The following is a 15,200-nucleotide window of genomic DNA, read 5'->3' on the forward strand; positions in this document are numbered from 1 at the left end:
GATTTATTTCAGAATTCCAGGTTTCCTGTGCCTGGAAGCAGAGCAGCTTGGGAAGGCAGTGCAATGCTCTGTTAAAAGCAACACAAAAATGCTTTGGGAAAGGTCTATGCTCTGCTGGAATGAGAAAACAGCCTCCCAGCTTCCTGCAGGACTCAGACAGGTAGATGGCACACAGGTGGAACGAGATGATCTTTAAGGCCCCTTCAACCCAAGCCATCCTGTGATTCCATGGAGGGGGGAAAAAGCCAACCCACACCGACTCACACCTTTCCCAGCGCGTTTCAGAGGCCGTGTAACACTGCTAGTAGGATGTTCACACCTTTTTGTCATAGAATCCCCTCGGCTGGAAAAGGCCTCCAAGGTCATCCAGTCCAACCATCCACCTACCACCAGTATTTCCCCACTAATCCACGTCCCTCAGAACAACATCTCAACCTTTCTAGAGCACCTCCAGGGCCGGTGACTCAACCAATTTCCTGGGCAGCCCCTTCCAGTGCCTGACCACTCTTTCATTTCATTTTTCCTAATATCCATCCCTTTGCCTGATACCCATCCTTTTTCTTGATACCCAACCTTCTTCCGTTCCCAGAAGGAGGAAAGAAAGAACAAAAAGCTTTCTGAAGTGACAAATGCTCGCACGAGGATTTGAGTTTTCAACACTCGGCATTAGGAGATAATGGAAACATAACTGGTAATTCTGGAAGCACATGAAGGCTTAAAGCCATCCCCCACTGGACCTGTTTACGGCTTTAGCGCTTTGGAGATTATTCCCAGGTAATAATTAAGGTCGAGGTGGGGTTGGGCTTCCAGCCCATCTCCCTTTGCCATGCAAGGCTGTTGGGATAGGGCAGCTCCATGTTCATCCTGCTGGCTGGGGGCTGGCCATCAGTCATCCCTCTGCTGCAACCCACAGCTCTGTTGCTACTCTTGCAATGGGCACTCTTTGTGTTGGCTCCCATTGAACATATCGTCACTGCATTTCCTTTCAGCTTTCAGCTCCATTTTGATGTTGGCTGAGCATTTTATCGATCCACAATGAGATGCTCTAATAATATTAATGCAGTATATGGGGATCTGTCCACGCAGCCACCACTGCCAGCCAAGCACTGATAGCTGCGCTGGAAATTCTGCATTGCAGACTTCTCCCTCACTTCTATTTCCCTCATTTCAACCATTTAGCTGAGGTTTATAATTGCAAACACTTGCCTGCTTCCCTTTTCCTACAGCCAGAGCCTGGGCAGGTATCTTCTCTATTTATAGTGAGAGCAATCTTATAAAAAGATTAAGTGCAATTGCAGGTTAATCGCCGATAAGGTTATAACGAAAGTAAAAACAAATAAGCAGGTTTGGGGATTAGATCTGGGCCTAAAAGAAATTGCAAGATAAATGGAAAGTCCCTCTAAGTGGCATTTAATTATAAAGCTTGAAATGAAATGAAGCGTTTCGATCTCAAAACCCAGAGATCTCAGCCAGCACAACACACTCCTAAAATGAATGCTGTTTCTGTCCATACATTTTTTTCTGTTGCATGGATCTGCTTAGAGTCAAGGCTGCAGTCCTGCCCCTGAATCCAGCTTGGTGCGAAGCAGAGCTGAGCGATGCCTGCTTTGCTCTGCTGGAAAGGGGAGCATCTCAGACTGCATCTCAGCTGCAGTCATTTGGAATTAACACCCCGAAATAAGGAGTGATGTTCTTCCTTTGATAGGATCAGAGAATCATTAAGGTTGGAAAAGGCCTCTAAGTCCATCCAGTTGACCTACCAATATTGCCTGCTAGACCACATCCCTTTTCTCACCCTTCCCTCATCTACTTGTTCTCGTTTTGGGATGAAACTTTCCAAGTGTTCGTTTCCAATCCCTCAGGGAGATCTGAGCAACATGCAGCGAGTTGGCGTTGAGTCATTGGAAGAATTACATATCCATGTTATTATTTCATTCCATTTCCCCCTTGTGGAGGTTGCTGGATGCATGTGAAGAGCTGGAAGTCAAAGGGATGTGGTCAGTGGGCATGGAGGGAGAGGGGAAATCAGACCTGGGGGGCTTAGAGGTCTTTTCCAACCACTATGGTTCATTGTCAGGTAGGGCAAAAACAACCAGAAAAGAGTGATAGATGAAGTAGAGGGGCTGCTGCACAGGGACATATTGCCAGCCCTGGCTGGGACTGCTGGGATCAAATGGCACAGCATGGCATGACATGGCATGGCTTGGCATAGCATGGGATGGGATGGCATGGCACGAGATATGATGGCATGACATGGAACGGCATGACATAGGATGGCATAAAATGGCACGGCATAGCATGGGATGGGATGGCATGGCATAGGATGGCATGGCATGGAGTGACATGACATGGGATGGCATAAGATGGGATGGCATAGCATGGGGTGGGATGGCATGATGTGGAATGACATAGGATGGCATAGCGTAAGATGGCATGGCATGGGATGGCCTGGCATGGAATGACATACGATGGCACAGCATGGCATGATATGGAATGGCACAGGATGGCAAGGCACAGCATGGCACAGCATGGCACAGCACGGCATAGCACAACATGGGATGGCATAGGATGGCATGGCATGGCACGGCTCTGTCCTAGCACAAGGTGGAGGAATGAGGAGCAGCCTGACGATTGGCTCAGCCCAGAAAAGAGGTTCCTTTGTACTGCAGAAATGCCGATATCACGTGCAGCTCTCTCTGCTGCCATGGTTACTGCCTGCTGCAGTGCATGCAGCACAGCGGTGTGACCATGCTGAGCTGGGAAGTGCAGCAGCAGCATGGCTCTGGGTCCTCCTGCAGCACTGGGCAGTGTCCCATCACTTTCTACATGAACGCTTTTTTCATTAAAGTGTTTTACTGAGCGCTAATTACGTTGGTTTTCCTTCTGTAAATGAGCCCGATATGATCTGTGTGTCTTGGCAAACAGCCTCGAGAACAGTAACCAAAGCCTTTTTGTTTGATCGCTGTTTGCTTTGCAAATCTCCCTGCTCTCACCGTTCCTGGCTGCCTTCAGACAGCCCGCACGTGCGGGTAGATGGGAGGGAAATGGGGCTCTGTGTCATTCCTCCTGCAGGAACAGGAAAGGTTTGGGTGTTCCTGAGGCCCTGGGGTCAAGGCGAGGGGTCGGTGGGTGCTGGGACCGCCGTTGTCCCCCTTGCTGTGCGTTCAAGTGGGGTGGCACTCAGGGAGCAAACCTGCTCCCATCTGAGCGCAGTTATCTGCAGAGGGAGAAAAGTCCACCTGTCCACCCATCTAAGAAATAGGTTATGTCAGCAATTTGCAGGGCTGGGCTTTAATCTGCTCTTAAGGCACCGGCAGACAGGAGCAGAGGGGACGTTGCTTTCTCCTCCGTTGCAAACGGAGCGCTCTGCAGCAGCTGCCCTGGGGACCTTTAGGGGAGCAGGAGGTGCCATGCATGCGCTGGGTGCTCTGGCTGCTCTCTCACTGCTGGGCTGGACCAAGGGCAGCAAACGGCGGAGTGTGGCTCTGCAGAACACCGGAGGACTTCCAGGAGAGAGGCGGTGGGCAGCAGGGCCCGGCCTCCAGGTGAGAGGTGTGGGATGGGAGCGATGGAGGTGAGCAGCCACATCCATCTGTTGCCATGCAGCTCCGAGCTGTGCACCAGGTGTGGGTGTAGGGCTGTGCATTATATATGAGAGGTGTGAATAATGCATGGCAGGGTAAGTTTGCAGTCCGAGCAGTCGGGGGGTGGAGGAGCTGTGCCATAGCTCTCCAAGGATCCCCCTCCAGCCGGGCACAGGGTGACCACAACAGCACTGCTCTTCCCACAGAGGCTCCTATGGCTGCGTGTCGCTGTGGGATTCAGCGCTGAGCAGCCAGGCCGTGCGCTCAGTGTCCGTTAGTGGCACAGCCGCTGACATCAGCCTCCAAACTCCGTTCCCTAAATTATTCACAATTACTGCTTGAGCATCTCCTCCAAAACCAAGCATGCTTCTGAGGGCACTAAAAATAGACGGCTTCGCTGAGGACGGGGTGCATTTTTTAAAGGAGACTGCTGCCATCCCTTCTGCTGGTGCTCGCACCTCCTGCCCAGGCAGCTGCAGGCTCTGCTCTTGGGGATAAGAAGGGCAGGGATGGGGCCAGGCCCTGCAGGGACCCTCGAACTGCACAGCAGGAGAAAAAGACACGGCTGCTGACGTTGGGTGGGTGAGTGAGGGCGGCTCCGGGCCACCTGAGCATTGCCCTATCTCAGCATCGCTGCCTGCGGGTTGGGTTAATTCCCACTGTGAGCTTGGAAACGAGTACAAATTTCTCACTAAGACTTAATTAAAACTCGCTAAAGAGCTTAAATGGCGACAAGGGAGTGTGGGGTTTCTTTAGTCGCTCCTGTGGGCTCAGCACAGAGATCCCCTCGCTGGGGCTCTCGGGGAGGAGCAGAGTTACAGCACTGAGCTGTGTTATCATTAATTGCTCTCTGGGGATGCGTTCTCCATCTGATCCTCCTGGTGGCAATTCCCTGCAGAGAGCACCCAGGTATGCCCCCACCTGCATTCCTGCCATCAGCTTGCTGGGAGGGAATGGAGGGGGGAGGTTAAACTTTTGCTAGGATATCATATTTTCCCCCCATCTCCCCGGAGGTGTTGCAGATGTAGGTTAAATATTTGCTTGGGGCGAATGCAAAGGGCCCCCATCAGCACAGCGGTGCAATCAATGGGGCTTCCCTCCATCCACACTCATGGGCAAATGGGGGGAAATGGGAATGAAGCCGCCTGACTGAGCAGATCTCTCATTGCACAACACACACAGGAGGTGGCAGCGGGGCCGGCCGCCCTCCTGCTGCTCTCCCAGCGCTCATTGATTCCGGGCCGGCACTCGGATGTCTGCTCTCAGGCTGGCAGCGAAGAGGGAGGCTTTGCAGACAGGGAAAAAGCTGCTCTAAAAGGAAGGGCAGAGCCCGCGGCGCCGCGTTGGAACGTGGAGAGAAAGCAAAGGCAGCACTCAGTGAGCTGGGGATGGAGGGGGGGTGGAGGGGGGCAGCCCTATTGCTCACAGCACCCGCCGCGGGGTGACAGAGGGGCTTGTTTCAATGGGGAAGAGCCCTGAGGGTGGGGGATTTCCGTCCTCATCCCCAAATACCATTCTCAGGCTGAGCCCCACCGACAAGGTGGGCACCCAAATCTCCTGGTGCACTGGGGTCATGCTTTGGGAGCCATCCATCTCCCTCTCCCCTCGTCCATTCAAGTCCCTTTTGATGTAATTATGCTGCATAATCGCAGTGCCATCAAAAACCTGAAGCATTGAAAGGACAGGAAATGACTTAACGCCCAGAACCATTTGCATAAACATTATTTTGCCCTCACAGCTCGTAAATTAAGTAAGTCAGTGACAATACGACATTAGAGTCTCTGCTGGAATGCTTACAGTCACCTCGTGTCCGTCCTCATCATCGCTGAATCAACAGCAGCAGCTGCAGGGATATGGGGAGCCCTGCGTGGTGAACCCCGACAGCACCCACAGTGGGGCTGAGAGGGGCTGTATAGGGCTATGAGGGGCTGAGAGGGGCTGTGTGAGGCTGTGTAGGGCTATGAAGGGCTGTGTGAGGCTGAAAGAGGTTATGTGGGGCTATGTGGGGCTGTGTAGGGCTAGGAGGGGCTGAAAGAGGTTACGTTGGCTGTGTAGGGGCTGTTTGGGGCTATGAGGGGCTGTAAGGGGCTGAGAGGGGCAGAGTTGGGCTATGTACAGCTATGAGGGGCTGAGTGGGGCTATGTAGGGCTATGTGGGGCTGAAATGGGCTATACGGAGCTCTGTGGAAATGAGAGAGGCTGTGTAGGTCTGTGTGGGGCTAAGAGGGGCTGTAAGGGGCTGAGACTACCAGAGTTGGGCTTTGTGGGGCTGAGAGGGGCTGTGCGAGGCTACGGGGGGCTGTAAGGGGCTGAGAGAGGCAGAGTTGGGCTTTGTGGGGTCGAGAGGGGCAGCGTGGGGCCGTGCATCCCCCAGGCACCGCCGTCCGTCGGGGGTCCCGGGCGTTGCCAGGGCAACGAACCGGGGCGGAGCAGCCCGGTGCCGACGCTCGGATGGGCGGGACCGGGGCGGGGAACGGAGCGGCTGCGGGCGGCCGGTGAGCGGCACCGGGAGGGCACCGGGAGCGGGCGGGGCCGGGCCGGGCCGGGCTTCCCTTTGTCTGCGGGACGGCGGTGGGCGGGACCGGGGTGCGGAGCGGGGACGGCGGAGCTTTGCGAGGCGCCGAGCCGCTCTCCCCGCGGACGCCGAGGGGTCGCCGAGCCGGGGAACCCCGTGCCATGCCGGCGGCCCGCCCGGGCCGGGAGCTGCCCCCGCAGCGTGAGTACCGCACGGCTCCGCGGAGGGGCGGGGGGAGGAACCGGCAAGCCCGCATTCTTCGCATTGCTGCGCGGCCGGGGAGCGGGAGCGAGCTGCAGGGGCGTGGGGTGCCCTGCGGGCTGCGCGTCCTCCTGCCGCTCTGCTTCGGGTCTCAGGCACTCCGCAAAGCGACGTTTGGGGCGGTGCAGGAAGGGTCCGCCCGGTCCGTGGGCTCGGGCTGGCTGCGGGCTCCGCGCTGCCGCCGCCGTCGATCTACGGGGCCGGCCGTCCCCGCTCAGCGCTGCGAAAGGAGGGGAACTTTTGACCAGGGCGGGGAGCTGATCCGTGCCGTTCCCTTGCAGAATCACCTCGCCAGCACTTTCTTTTTTTTTAACTGGTGGCATTAAAAATAGATTATTTTTTTTTTCCTTGCAAGCTGGCGAATGCGGCATTACACAACAGCCCGGACTTCTTTGACCTTTGCCATATTCCTCTCCTCTCCTCCCTCCTTCTGGGTTTTCCTTTGGTGTAGCAGCTGGAAAAGCCCCAGCACTTTGCATTCAATCTTGAGACACTGGGGCCTTGCTGAAGCCCACCCAGCACACAGGCACCAACGTGTAACGGGCAGACCCGAAGGCAGCCGGCTGAGTTCCTCTTGACAATAGAGGGTGGGGACGTGGGACCGTCCTTGCTGTGCCCGGACGGTGTGGGTGACCTGGGGACGTGGGGCTGGAGGAGCACACCCAGTGGGATGGCACAGAGAGGCCAGGAGCCCAGCAGCACGTTTCACCCTGCAGGCACAGGTCTTGCTGGAGGACGGCCAGCAGCCGGCCCTGCCACGCACCACGGAGGAACCACCAGCATCCCCACGTGAGCCTGCAGTGCCAGGGCAAGCAGCCTGCACCATGAGCCTGGAGAAAGCCGGTGAGGGGAGCGTGGACATGGCCAGGACTGAGGGGTGGGGGCTGGGGAGCAGCCAGGGGTGCACACACCCTCACATCCTCCAAAAGGGACCCGGTGCCCATGCAGGTGATGCACGTGGTGTCTCCAACCGGAGCATCAGTGCCTCCCTGAGTCGTGCCTAGCACAGCTGGGTGGAGGCAGTGCTCACCAGAGGGAGGGCAGGAGGGTCTGCTGCCTTCAGGTTTGGGTTTCCTGTCCCTTTGGTATGGGGAGGGAGCGGGTGCTGAGCGAGGCTGTGCACGCAGCCTCGGGCAGGAGAACAAAAAGCAGCAGTCTTTCTGGAGGTAGTGCCAGGAGCACAGATTCCTGGCTGTCCCTCTTTGCTGCCTCTTTGCTCAAAGAAAGCACAAGTCCCCACAGCTGTCAGTACTCAGGACAGCTGAAGCCTTGCAGCATGTGTGTGAAACACAACTGGCACACGGCATCAGCCTGCCTGCAGGCAGCTAAGCAGCTCCCAGCATCACCTTTTGCCTTCCAACCTTCTCTTTCCAGGCAAGGCAGGGAGCAGCCCGGATCCATGCTGCTGGTTCCACCGGCACTGCATGGCAGTGAGTCAGGCCAGCTTGTCTCCTGCTGGAACCACGGAGCAATTTAGGGCTTCGTTTGCAGAAAGCTGTGTTTAAACTCATGCCGTGAAGGTCAGAAAGTCGCACTCAACAAGCAGTGCCACCGTTTGGGTCGCCTGTGTAATTTGAATTTGGCTTCCATTACGCTGCCGTGTTCAGTGACGCAGCCTTTAATAACACCATCCCATGCTGTTTTTCCACCAGCACCTGCTCATTCGGGGAAAAAAAGGATGAGGTGCTGAGGGGGTGAATCAGAGGCAGCAGCGGGGCTGGCACGTCCACACAGGGCACCCTGGGGTGTGCCGTGGGATGCCGGCATCCCTCTGTCTGTACCACAGGCAGGCATTGGTGTCGCTGCCCTCCCACAGGGACCCCCGGCACTGCTGTGCTCCTGTTGCTGCCCTCCTCGGGTTTCTGTCCCCGCTGAGTGCCCGTGTCCCCCTGGGGCTGGCTGATCCCGACCCCGCTGTGCTCTCTCTTGCCGCAGGGGGTCGGTTTTGCAGCGGGAAACGCGCCGGTCTGCCGGCCCAGCGGCCCTTCCCTGTCATCCAGAAGGTGGTGGCATCCATGGCTCACCTGCAGGAGGAGAAGCTGCGGCTGCAGGAGGAGCTGCTGGCTCTGCAGGAGAAACTGGCTGCCCGCGAGAGCGAGGAGATGGCCGTCTCCGTCCAGCTGCGAGGGCAGGTAGGGGGGCTTTGGGCACGCTCCGGGCTTCCAGCTGTGGGTTGTGATCTGTAGCATGAGGGCTCGGGGTGCTCGAGCCATCTCGAGTGAGGAGCAATCAGGGCTGTGTCGGTGCTGGCTGTGCTGCTGTGGGGGGGGGCTGGCCTCGGTGTTGACCCCCTAATGCTTCTCGTGCCGGTGCAGACGCAGCTGTGGATGTGAGGACCTTCCTCATTACAGGGAGATTGAAACCCAGGCTGCTAATAAAGGGATTTGCATGTGGATGTTGTGGAAGCTATTACAGTCAGGTTTGGCTTGTTCCACTGGTGTCAAAAAGGTGGATGTAATTGTCCTGGATCTGGTTGGCATAGTCTGCATGACACAAGCAGGACAGGCAGCTGGCGTGCTGGGGCTGTACGGCACGGGTAAACCTGGGCTCCGGGAGCTCAGCAATGGCCGGGCCGGGCCTCAGCCCCCAGCCCACTGCCAAGGAATCCCTGAACGGCCTGGAGAGCAGGCTGCAGCCGGAGCTGCCTGAGGAGGTAGGGCATGGGGCTGTGCTGGCGTAGCAGGGCACCGCACTGGGGAGCAGAGGAAGCAGCTCCTTTCCCCATTGAGCTTCTGCTGGACATGTGGCTGGGGGCTTTCAGCTCTGCGTGTGGGGCTGTGTGCTTTCCTGTGAGGTTTATCCTTGAGGTTCTGAAAGGTGCGGGGACATGGTTGGGGCTGGAAGCACGTGGGGAGCGCAGCCCTGCGGTGTGCTGTTTGTCTGAGCAGGAGGGTGGTGGCTTAGCCATGGCTCTGTGTCCCCCTCCTCCCATCTGGAGCACCAACGGGCTGTGCTGAGAAAGGGCTGAGGGACAGAGGAGGAAGGGTTGAGCTGAGGTCCTGGCTCTGGGAGCAGCCTCTGCTGCCGGCACACGCAGGAGGTGCGCTCGGGCAGCTTGCCGCGCCGCCGTCGCTGCAAAGGAGTGGCTTATAACTTATCATAATTAATTACAGCACAATGTGAGCGCGTTCGTGTTTGTTATAAATCAGCAGCTCCTAGATGATGATCTGTGGAGGTTCAGAAAAGGCTGCTGTTGTTTGCATGGGGCGACAGCCTCACGCTCCCTGGGTTGGGGGTTGGCGCAGTGCCTTATCACCAGGCAGAGCGTTCGGAGGGGAAACCCTTTCTAGGGAGCAGAGCGTTGGGAGGCACAGCTTTGCGCTTCCAGCGGAGCTTCCCCATGTGTGCAGGTTGAGAACTTGAAGGCAAATCTCCGGGAGCAGGCGCAGGAGATCGGCAGGCTGCGCTCGGAGATGGTGAGCTCATTGGTGTGGGGGTGAGCGGGCTCGGGAGGCTGCTGGTGGGGCTCCCATCACACGCTGACCCTCCGCAGGGCGGCACGGATGCGGAGAAGCACCGGGACCTGCTGGTGGCTGAGAACGAGCGGCTGCGGCAGGAGATGAAGGCACGTGAAGGGGAGCTGAGGGAGCTGCGGCGGCAGCAGGCGGTGTGCCGGGACTGCACCCACCTCCAGGTGAGCTGCTGGGGACCGGTGGCTGCTGGAAGGGCTGTGGGTGCCACAACCTCGGCTGAGCCTGCTTTGGGGCCAGGAGAACGCCGGGCTGCAGGAGCGGCTGTGCCAGCTGCAGAGAGAGGCGGAGGAGGCCCGAGCCAAGCTGGCGGAGCTGGAGCTGGAGGTGCAGCAGAAGACGAACCGCCTGGCCGAGGTGGAGCTGCGGCTGAAAGATTCGCTGGCCGAGAGAGCGCAGGAGGAGGAGCGGCTGAGCCGGCGGCTGCGGGACAGCCAGGAGACCATTGCCAGCCTCAGGGCTCAGCCCCAGCAGATAAAGGTGAGCCTCCTGCTGGCTGCATAACAGTGCCCTGCGTCAGTCCTGCGGTGCCACTCTGCTGCTCTGTAAATCGTCCCCCTCTGGGTGACCTCTGTCTGTAATACACCATCATCTGTGGGTGCTTTGTGCAGTACATCATCAAGACGGTGGAGGTGGAGTCAGCCAAGGCGAAGCAGGCCCTGTGTGAGAGCCAGTCCCGAAACCAGTACCTGCAGGAGCAGGTGGGGATGCAGAGGCAGGTGCTGAAGGAGATGGAGCAGCAGCTGCAGAGCTCCCAGAAGACAGCAGCTCAGCTCAGGGCACAGGTACGGGTCCGCAGGCGCAGCAGCGCAGCAGCGTGAGCCAGGCAGCACCTGGGACGGATGTGCATGCATTGTTGGTGCTGCCTCACCCCCAGATTGCCATGTACGAGTCGGAGCTGGAGCGGGCCCACGGGCAGATGCTGGAGGAGATGCAGGTGATGGAGGACGAGAAGAACCGTGCCATTGAAGAGGCGTTTTCCCGCGCCCAAGTGGAGATGAAGGCGGTGCATGAGAACCTGGCGGGTGAGGAGGGCTCAGGGCTCATGGGGCTCACAGGGTCAGGGCTGCGTGTCCTCACCCTGTGCTGGAGCCACTCATCCTCACCCTGCACTGCCCACAGGCGTGCGGACCAACCTGCTGACGCTGCAGCCGGCGCTGCGCACCCTCACCCACGACTACAATAGCCTGAAGCGGCAGGTGCGGGACTTTCCCCTGCTCCTCCAGGAGACCCTGCGGAGCGCCAGGGCCGAGGTGAGCCTGGGGTCAGCACACAGCCCCTCTCCCTGCACGGTGTGGGCAAGTGGCTGAGCGCTGTCCTTCATCCAGATCGGGCAAGCCATCGAGGAAGTGAACAGCACCAACCGGGAGCTGCTGCGCAAATACCGCCGGGAGCTGCAGCTCCGCAAGAAGTGCCACAATGAGCTGGTGCGGCTGAAAGGTGCGGCGGGGCCGGGCTGCCGGGACAGCTGGGTGCCGCAGCGGGGCTGATGCTGCCTCTGCTCCCCCACCAAGGGAACATCCGTGTCTTTGGGAGAGTGCGCCCCATCACTAAGGAGGATGGAGAGGGTCCGGAGGCGGTCAGCGCGGTGACGTTCGATGCGGATGATGACGCCGTCCTGCACCTCCTGCACAAGGGGAAACAGGTGTCCTTTGAGCTGGACAAGGTGTTTCCTCCACAGGCGTCCCAGGAAGAGGTGGGTGCTGCCTCACACAGCTCGCAGCGGGGTGGTATGACAGCCAGGGGAGGGCTGCACCGTCCCCTGATGCCCTCTGGTCCCCTGCAGGTGTTTCAAGAGGTTCAGGCCCTGGTCACTTCCTGCATCGATGGGTACAATGTCTGCATTTTTGCCTACGGACAGACTGGGGCAGGGAAGACGTACACAATGGAGGTGAATTTGCCTGGCTTTGCCTCCCTCTTCCTTGCCTTTCAGCTGTGTTCCCTTCTGTGCCCTGTGTCTCAGTGCCATCGATAACCCAGGCTGGGCGCTAATCCTGACTGTTGCTGCAATCCCTGAGCTTTGCTTCTGCTCAGCTGCATCAGAAAAATAGCAGAATGGATCATTTCTCTCCCCATTCACCAGGGAACCTCCACAAACCCGGGCATCAACCAGCGTGCCCTGCAGCTGCTCTTCTCTGAGGTGCGGAGCAAGGCGGCCGACTGGGACTACGCCATCAGCGTCAGCGTAGCCGAGATCTACAACGAGGCACTCAGGTATGGATGTGAGCCCTTAGCCAGGACACAGCATCACGTGGAGCCCTCAGAGCTCAGCGTTGGCCGTGTAAGGAAGCGCCAAGCTGGGCCCCGTCTCCCTTTGAGCCGTTTCTGCTTATTTGGGCTCCCCCCGCTTCCTCCACTGGGCTCCAAACGCCTTCCCCTTGGCCCGGCTCCCCGGCCTCGGCCATTATATTTAGAAACTGCACTCTGGGAGCCAAGGGAATGAGAAACATTTTCCTGCCCTGCCCGGACGCTGGGGGCTGGGGGAGTGACGGCAGCAGCCGCAGGGGCTCTCCAGCACTGCAGGGACCAGTGCTGGCCCTGAGTGCACATCTGCATCGTGCTGCACCTCTGGAAGCAGCGGGTTCTGACCAGATGGGAGCTGAGTGCTGATGGGTTCCCCCTCGCAGGGACCTATTGGGAAAGGAACCCCAGGAGAAGCTAGAGATCAAACTGTGCCCTGATGGCAGCGGGCAGCTCTACGTGCCTGGGCTGACTGAGTTCAGTGTGCAGAGCGTGGAGGACATCAATAAGGTGAGGCAGGGAGCCGGCGGTCATCCCACGGTGCGTTGGTGGCTCTGCGGCATTGTCCCAGAATGGGGGGGCAACAGAGCCTGCGTGTGCTGCAGGGGGTTAGAAATAAAAGCATGGGGCCAGGATGGATGGCGGGTGAGCGGATCGCAGCCTCACCCCCTCCTCACCCTCAGGTCTTCGAGTTCGGCCACGTCAACCGCGTGACAGAGTGCACCAACCTGAACGAGCACAGCTCCCGCTCCCACGCGCTGCTCATCGTCACCGTCCGCGGCTTGGACCGCAGCACGGGGCTGCGCACCACAGGTGGGGGCCGTGCCCCCCGGCGGGGCTGCAGGGCGACGGTGGCGGTGCTGACCTTTATCTGTGCCCCCAGGGAAGCTGAACCTGGTGGACCTGGCAGGTTCGGAGCGCGTCGGGCGCTCAGGCGCGGAAGGCAGCCGGCTGCGTGAGGCTCAGTACATCAACAGGTCGCTGTCGGCGCTGGGGGACGTCATCTATGCGCTGCGCTCCCGCCAGGGCCACGTGCCTTTCCGCAACTCCAAGCTGACCTACCTGCTGCAGGACTCGCTCAGCGGGGACAGCAAGACCCTCATGATGGTGCAGGTCTGGGTTCCCTGTCCCCCCCCCCCCCCCCTCCCTTACGCTCCGTGCCACCTGCTGTGGCTTCTCTCTGCTGGTGACAGGGCTGTGCCTGGTGCGGCCGGGGGCTATCCTGGGGGCGGTGGGTTAATAATAGCAGCTCTCTGACCCCGTTGAGCAGCGGGGAGGGGGGTGTGTGGGTGACAGTTGGGTGATGTGCTGCTGCTGATCCCACCCGCAGGTCTCCCCTGCCGAGAAGAACAGCAGTGAGACGCTGTGCTCCCTGAAGTTTGCCGAGCGTGTCCGCTCCGTGGAGCTGGGCCCTGTGTCCCGCAAGGCGGAGCTGGTGTCCTGGCCCAGCCAGGAGCAACTGGAGGTACCTGCGGCTCAGCCAGCATCTTTCATTATGTGCCATTCCCGGAGGCATGAGCTGACCCGGGGCCGTGCTCCATCTCTCCCCAGGGTGACTTGCCAGGATCCTCCAGCCGGGGCCACGCGTCTCCCAGCCCTGGGCTGCCCAGCGGCCGCACCACCTCCATCCGCAGGAAGCTGCAGACTTCAGGTGGGTGAGGGCATGCAGGCCCCTCTCCGTGCTCCCGGAATGCCCAACCTGTGGCCTTCCATCAGACGAAGCTCCCGGCCAAGCGCTCACAAGCAAAGCTGCGTGTGGAGCGAGCTGTGCTGTAATTGGCTCATTAGCCACTGGCTAATTGGCTGTCAGGAGCCTAGTTAGGGCTTCCCCTGAAGTGCCCCGTCCCAGCACAGGGCAGTGTGGGGCCGTGTGGGGCAAAGCAGCTGGGGCTGCATGTGGGGCAGCCAGGGAGCGATGCTGCGGGTCAGCGCCTGCAGCTGAACCTCTCTTCTCTTTGATTTCAGCCTGAATTTTAGGGGCAGCCGCGGCTGCCAGGTGAGTGTGTGCAGCTGGGAGCCGGTGATGGGCTCTGCTTCAGCCCTGCTCCCCAGGCAGGGAGGTGTGCAGGGCTGTGCTGCTCGCAGGGGTGCTGCTGGGGTCGCATTGCTTGGGGGCTCGAGCTGTGGTGGCTGTGCCCCCTGCGCAGCCTGATGCACGTGTCTGTGTCCCCACAGGGAAGCTGAGGCCGGTCCCCGTGTGACACATGCTGCAGGACCTGGCCCCTCACCCACCTTGGTGCCCCGGCCATGTTCGGAGCTGTGGTGGCATCCCCTCCTGCCATGGCACCTCTCACCGTGAGACACGCAGCTCTGTGACTTCTAATTCTTGCTGGACAGATGGCTTTAGCCAGAGCAAGGAGCCTCGCCACCTCTTCAACTTCGTTTTTAGGACAGTTGGGGTATCTGGCTGGAAGGATTGGGGCTGAGCACCCCTGCCTCGCTGCACTGGGGACACCACTGCTGCAGGAGCTTGGCATGGAGCAGCGAGCACCTGGGTGAAGTGCAGGATGAGATTTGGTTTGGCGTGACTGCACCCAGCTCCCTGCCACAAGGTCCTGCTCCACCCCTTGCCCCCCACTCCAGCCTCTTTTGGAGCAGCACAGCCCACATTTGAAGCCAGAATAACCCCAGCAGCTCCTTTCCCTGTTGGATTCTCCTGCCCAATTGCACGAAGGCGCCCCGGTGCTGCTGCATGCACCCTGCCCAAAGGGAGAGCAGCCGCAGGGCTTGCCCCCCTGGCACCAGCAGGGGCTTTGCAGTCTTGAAGGAAGCTATTGTAAAGTGAACAGTTGTCTTCTCAAGAGAGATCACAGTGTGGTCAAGACGAATGTGTTTGAAATATTTATAAGCTGTTTACATGGTCTTGGAATGAAAACAAAAAGCTCTCCAGCCCAGTGCTGTTGGAGTATGTGTGGTAGTGGGAGCTGACGGGGGCATGGAGGAGCAGTGGGAGCCCCAGTGCAGCTCCTGGGGCAGCTGCAACCATGCAAGGCGTGCACTGCACCTTCCAGCTCCTGGCCCTTCCACGCCATACCGTATTAAAGGAAAAAAGAAAGGAAGAAAAAAAAAAAAAAAGGGAAAAATAATCTAGTCTTTTGTTAAGATTAGATGTTTCTATGTATTTTAATAA

At 58.8% G+C, this 15,200-nt stretch overlaps 1 protein-coding gene across 1 annotated transcript; it reads left to right on the top strand.

The window, feature by feature from the left end:
* Positions 1–7,077: 7,077 nt before the first annotated feature.
* KIFC3 (kinesin family member C3) lies at positions 7,078–15,132 on the top strand. The gene is made up of 19 exons (XM_048958412.1): positions 7,078–7,202; positions 8,295–8,491; positions 9,710–9,775; positions 9,853–9,993; positions 10,070–10,309; positions 10,441–10,614; positions 10,707–10,854; positions 10,952–11,082; positions 11,158–11,269; positions 11,344–11,525; positions 11,616–11,720; positions 11,913–12,043; positions 12,457–12,580; positions 12,754–12,883; positions 12,954–13,183; positions 13,401–13,535; positions 13,622–13,721; positions 14,036–14,066; positions 14,246–15,132. Exons 1-18 carry the CDS (start codon positions 7,184–7,186, stop codon positions 14,038–14,040), a joined length of 2,370 nt encoding a protein of 789 aa, XP_048814369.1. The 5' UTR covers positions 7,078–7,183; the 3' UTR covers positions 14,041–14,066; positions 14,246–15,132.
* The last annotated feature ends 68 nt before the right edge of the window (positions 15,133–15,200 follow it).

Source organism: Lagopus muta, chromosome 12 (assembly GCF_023343835.1).
Source record: "Lagopus muta isolate bLagMut1 chromosome 12, bLagMut1 primary, whole genome shotgun sequence".
NCBI lineage: Eukaryota > Metazoa > Chordata > Aves > Galliformes > Phasianidae > Lagopus > Lagopus muta.

Excerpts from the sequence above, each read along its gene's own strand:
- KIFC3 (XM_048958412.1), top strand. Across the intron at positions 8,492-9,709 it reads CCGTCCAGCTGCGAGGGCAG|GTTGAGAACTTGAAGGCAAA; the intron begins GTAGGGGGGCTT and ends CCATGTGTGCAG. Across the intron at positions 10,855-10,951 it reads GGTGCATGAGAACCTGGCGG|GCGTGCGGACCAACCTGCTG; the intron begins GTGAGGAGGGCT and ends CACTGCCCACAG.